Source organism: Borostomias antarcticus (assembly GCF_949987555.1).
Source record: "Borostomias antarcticus genome assembly, chromosome: 2".
NCBI lineage: Eukaryota > Metazoa > Chordata > Actinopteri > Stomiiformes > Stomiidae > Borostomias > Borostomias antarcticus.
Window position 1 is genome coordinate 5,269,376 of NC_140235.1, and position 6,089 is coordinate 5,275,464.

Here is a 6,089-nt window from a genome sequence, read left to right on the forward strand (position 1 = left end):
TCGCAGCCTACTAGATCACTTCACCTTACTGTCTCCCATATTGAACACATTTTATTGTAGAGTAATTCTCACATTTTAATAGGCTTCCGGTTAGTCAGTGAAGCACGCAGAACCTATTTCACACACCCACCGCCTTCGCTCCCTTATACATTTTTTCCCCGCTAGACTAGCTTACTTAGGTGTTGAATAGACGTTTGATTAAGTTAATTAATCCTCCCGTTTACTGCCCCTGCGATTCCTAAATGTATTACAAGCTGCATGATCACGATTCATTATGATAGGCCTATAGTTGCATTGGCAATGTAGTGCACAGCAGAATGGAGAGATTCCGCGCTTAGCGAAGTTCCGATGTAGAGACTATCTTGTAGAGATGTTTGCGTGCGTCTGGTCCCCTGACTGGGTTGATGCCGAGGAGCCCAGCCCCTTGAGAAGTGTCGCATCACTCCCGCTTCAGTGGACGCTTCCCTCACCCGCGGTGTCTCGACGCAGGCAGGCTGTGCACACTCACGGCGACCTCCCCGCGCCCACCGCCACCTTTCAGACACTCCCTCCCGTCCTCCTAGTCAAAAACTTTAAATATTTTATCGCCTCCTCCGTATGGAGAACGATGTGACCACATATTACGAATGGTTATAGAACAGTGCAACTGATTCAGGATGATAATCTACCGACCATGAAATATATGACGTGACCCAGACGTTTTAGCATGACGTTCTCACGCGAGCGCATGCCACACGTCACAACCCCTGCAGAGAATCAATTAAAAACCAGCTGTCCGCCAGGAAGCCTTCATCAGTCTGCTCTTCTATTCACCACATCTTCTATGCACCAATGATAGATAGATAGATAGATAGATAGATAGATAGATAGATAGATAGATAGATAGATAGATAGAAAGATAGAAAGATAGATAGATTATTTATGGCCGAGGGAAAATTGTAAATAACCAACATGGAATTTGTATAGCCTAATTTATTGCATAACAAATATTGTATTCACTGGGCCAGCAAGGTGTGTTTGTTGCATCATCAAAATCCTCAAGTCAATCACCCATTCACCCCTCCCCCAACCTTCTTGATTGGTTTAGGAGACCCAGTAAGGAATCCGCCGACATCCCAGACATCCCAGAATAGTCATGGGCCGCTCCTCCGTCCTGTCCCTCGGCCTCCGGCTGGCGGTAGTCATGGCGATCCTCTTCCTCAGAGTCCACCTGGCGGCGGGCGGCGCCCCCCCGGAGCTCGGCGCCGACCAGTCCGTGTCCGCCGTCCCCAAGGCCAACAAGTCGTGCAGCGATGCCGAGCCCTGCGCCAAAGGGGTGATCCTGCCCATCTGGGAGCCCCAGAACCCGTCCTTCGGGGACAAGGTGGCACGTGCCACCGTCTACTTCGTGGCCTTGGTCTACATGTTCCTGGGCGTGTCGATCATCGCCGACCGCTTCATGGCGTCCATCGAGGTGATCACGTCCCAGGAGAAGGAGATCACCATCAAGAAGCCCAACGGGGAGACGACCACCACCACGGTGCGCATCTGGAACGAGACGGTGTCCAACCTCACCCTCATGGCCCTGGGGTCGTCCGCGCCGGAGATCCTGCTGTCTGTTATAGAGGTACGCACACACACACACACACACACACACACACACACACACAGACGCACACACACACACACACACACACACACAGACGCACACACCCGACTCACCTGCTCATACACACGTACTTGTACTGTACACGCACACACACACTCACACCAAATCTCTTCCCTCTCTCTCTCTCTCTCTCTCTCTCTCTCTCTCTCTCTCCCCCCCCCAGGTGTGCGGCCACGGGTTCGAGGCGGGCACCCTGGGCCCCAGCACCATCGTGGGCAGTGCCGCCTTCAACATGTTCGTCATCATCGGCCTCTGCGTGTACGTGGTGCCCGACGGCGAGCACCGCAAGGTCAAGCACCTGCGCGTCTTCTTCGTCACGGCGACCTGGAGCATCTTCGCCTACATCTGGCTCTACCTGATCCTGGCCGTCATCTCGCCCGGCGTGGTCCAGGTGTGGGAGGGGCTCCTCACGCTCTTCTTCTTCCCCATCTGCGTCTTGTTCGCCTGGGTGGCCGACCGCCGCCTGCTCTTCTACAAGTACGTGTACAAGCGCTACCGCACCGGCAAGCAGCGCGGCATGATCATCGAGACGGAGGGCGACCGCCCGCTGCCCTCCAAGGTGGACATCGAGATGGACGGGAAGATGCTGAACTCGCACGCCGCTGACTTCCTGGACGGCTCGCTGGGCCTGGACCTGGACGAGAAGGACCTGGATGAGGAAGAGACCAGGAGGGACATGGCCAAGATCTTGAAGGAGCTGAAGCAGAAGCACCCCGACAAGGAGATGGAGCAGCTGATCGAGCTGGCCAACTACCAGGTCAGGGTTCGGGGTCGTTCGTTTTTTTTGTTCGTCCGCCGATCGCTCCGTCCGCTGTTTATTAGCGATTATTCGCCCCGTATTAATCGTGTAATAAACCTTCCTCCCAGGTGCTGAGTCAGCAGCAGAAGAGCCGGGCTTTCTACCGTTGCCAGGCGACCCGGCTGATGACGGGGGCGGGGAACATCCTGAAGAAGCACGCGGCCGACCAGGCGAGGAAGGCGGTCAGCATGCACGAGGTCCGCACGGACGCCGCCGAAGGCGACCCCGTGTCCAAGATCTACTTCGACCCCGGCTCCTACCAGTGCCTGGAGAACTGCGGCACGGTGGCGCTGACCGTGGTGCGCCGCGGCGGAGACCTCGCCAAAGCCGTGTCGGTGGACTTCCGCACGGAGGACGGCACGGCCAACGCGGGCTCGGACTACGAGTTCACCGAGGGCACGGTGGTCTTCAAGGCCGGCGAGACGCTGAAGGAGATCCGCGTGGGCATCATCGACGACGACATCTTCGAGGAGGACGAGAACTTCCTGATCCACCTGAGCAACGTCAAGGTGCTGGCCGGCTCCGGGGAGAGCGGCGCCGAGGACGACGCCCCCGAGTCGGCCAATCACGTGGAGGCGGTGGCGTGCCTGGGCCTGCCCTCCACGGCCACCGTCACCATCTTCGACGACGACCACGCCGGCATCTTCACGTTCGAGGAGCCGGTGTCGCACGTGAGCGAGAGCGTGGGCACCATGGAGGTGAAGGTCCTGCGCACGTCGGGCGCCAGGGGCGTGGTCATGCTGCCCTACAAGACCGTGGAGGGCACGGCGCACGGCGGCGGCGAGGACTTCGAAGACAGTCACGGCGTCCTGGAGTTCCAGAACGATGAGATCTTGTAAGTTCTACTTCCATCTTCATTATTAGATACATTTACAGTAGAGTCTCATGTAGGAATGCTTGAAGGCCGACTCTGCGCTGCATACAGAAGTTAGCATCCTGTTATCCATTAAAAAACATCAATCTGAATATGCGCATGTACAGTAAATATCCCGCCAAGCATGGTGAGGTGTAAATTATCTCATCTATATTCTAATGATGTAAAACCCTTGTCTTATGATATTAAATAACATGCAGTGTAGAGTCTCCTCCCTGTTCTCCTCTGAGAAAGTCAGCATGCATGGGCACCTGTGCCAGATTGTTGTTGTTATTGTTTGTCATTTGTGAATGCATTCATTACCTTATACCATGTTGATTGATGATGTGGATGTTGAGTGTGTGTGTGTGTGTGTGTGGGACATCGTGGTGGCGGTGCAGCGGACTGCCCGTCTGCCGCGAGGATACGACGGCACCAGATCTCTTTGTTTCTGCTCTGCTGCTTCTTCCACTCGTTCACGCGCTCGCTCGTTCGTTCATTCATTCATTCATTCATTCATTCATTCATTCATTCATTCATTCATTCATTCATTCATTCATTCATTCATTCATTCATTCATTCATTTCTTAACTGCTGTATTTCTGTTGTTGTGTCTCTTAATAATGCCGGTGTTTTGACATGTTGAGGCTGTGAGTGATTCAGGCATTTAAAGGCTTTTGACTCATACTGGAAGATTTTGACCATGGGTTGTGTGTGTGTGTGTGTGTGTGTGTGTGTGCGCGCGTGCGTGTGTGTGTGTTAGATCCTCTTTGACAGGATTACATGATACACAGCTAGCTAGTGGGTCAGGTGTATTACAGTCCCATACATCAGAGGTTGTTTTGGTAATGTGCTCTAAAAAGAACAGCTTCCCTCTTAAGTGAGAACAGTCTCTCTCTCTCTCTCTCTCTCTCTCTCTCTCTCTCTCTCTCTCTCTCTCTCTACCTCCCTCCCTCTCGGACAGATGAATGAAAATGCCCTGTTTTTAAACAGATTCAAAGCAGATGTTTAGGTTGAGCTGTCCGAGGCCTATTGCATAGTTTCCATAGCGTAGCTCTCACTGCGCTGCTAAGTGGATTTTAATAACGCTTGTCCAAATGAAATGATGGAGTGTCACAGGGCAAGAAGGGGGGGGGGCACTACATCCCCCCCCCTCTCAGCCCCTCCTCCCTCCCTCTCTCTCCTCCTTCCTCTGTGCCATAAGAGCCACCGATCCGTGCAGTGAGGAGCCCTGTGATTGGACTACTGAACTCCGGTTTTCAACTGGAATTGGCATTTTCAATATTTGAATTTCACCTGATGAAACCTGATCACTATCTTTGCAAGTGGGCTATCATGTTTCCTTTTTTTTCTTCGTTGTTTTGATTTCACACCCAATTAGTTTTCAGCAAATCATCCCCCATGCACTGTGAATGACATACCTCAACTTAGAGAACACATTTAGTCTCGGAGAACAAATTTAGTCTCGGTTCACGAGTTCTGCTATGGAAATAATGGGAGAATGCTGTAATGCCACCAACTTTGGAGAGAAATTTACATTTCATTCTCAGAGTAGGATGAGCAAAAATGTCTCCTTCCAGCACATAGTTAAACAACCTCCAACGAGCCCTCCAGCTCCCTGGAGAGAGAGAGAGAGGCAGAGAGAGATATTTTTTAACTATGGAAAAATGGATCACAAAGTAGAGGATCTAAATTGAGGAGAGGTGCCCGGGGCGTCCTGTACCCTCATTCTGCAGCTAGTTCTGCTGCTCTGTCACAGAAACAAGTTGTTCTCTCCTGAGTTCTCTCCTCCTCTCCCCTCATCTCCCCTCTCCTCTCACCTGTCCTTCCCTCTCCTCTCCTCTCGTCTCCTCTTTCCTCTCTCTGCTCCCCTCTCCTCCCATCTCTCCTCCCCTCTCCCCTCCACTCCCGTCTCCGCTCCCCTCCTCCCCTCCTTTCGGCTCCTCTCCCCTCTTCTCTCCTCCTCTCCTCTCTCCTCCTCTCCTCTCCTCTCCTCTCCTCTCCTCTCCTCTCCTCTCCTCTCCTCTCCTCTCCTCTCCTCTCCTCTCCTCCCCTCCCCTCCCCTCCCCCTTCCTCTCCTCTCCTCTCCTCTCCTCTCCTCTCCTCTCCTCTCCTCTCCTCTCCTCTCCTCTCCTCTCCTCTCCTCTCCTCTCCTCTCCTCTCCTCTCCCTTACCCTCCTCTCCTCTCCTCTTCCGGGGGAATAAAGGTTAAGTGGAATGGAAAGGAAATGAAATGAGGAATTGTAGGCTAGATCTCTCCTGCCCCCCCCCCCCCTCCCCCCACTCCTTGATGACATTCTGGGTGATTGAGTTTTGAGCCCCTGAGCGCGCCACCTCACATTAATAGCAACGCAGCGGGGGACAGTCAATATGTCGACGAGTCACGTATGAACTGCCGTCGGCAGGGGAGACTCGAACGGAAAAACATCCAAACAGCCCCGCCAGCCAGACAAACGGTCCTCAGCCCCCCCCCCCCCCCCAGTCCCAAAAGTCTCATCTGTCTCAATGAGAATTAGAATAGGAGCCCTGGTCTGATCCTGACCCCACCTGGCCTGTGAGACCTCCCTCCAGATCTCCACTATGTGTTCATATTACTCCATATGGCGTGTGTGTGTGTATTGTCACTTTAGACTTGATCCTACAGACTTTTTAGACTTTTTTCCCACTCCTAACCTTTACCATACTAACACACACTCACACACACACACACACACACACACACACACACACACACACACACACACACACACACACATACACACACACCCGTGGTCGTAGAGGAGGTGACA

General features: G+C 53.1%; 1 protein-coding gene across 1 annotated transcript in view; it reads left to right on the top strand.

The window, feature by feature from the left end:
• Nucleotides 1–1,135: 1,135 nt before the first annotated feature.
• Nucleotides 1,136–6,089, top strand: part of slc8a1b (solute carrier family 8 member 1b) — a gene marked incomplete at both ends in the record, with an annotated part of 50,983 nt that continues 46,029 nt past the window's right edge. Inside the window, 3 exons of the mRNA XM_084449212.1 lie at nt 1,136–1,606; nt 1,812–2,405; nt 2,516–3,282. Coding sequence (XP_084305338.1) covers nt 1,136–1,606; nt 1,812–2,405; nt 2,516–3,282 — 1,832 coding nt within the window. The remainder of the gene's footprint in view (nt 1,607–1,811; nt 2,406–2,515; nt 3,283–6,089) is intronic.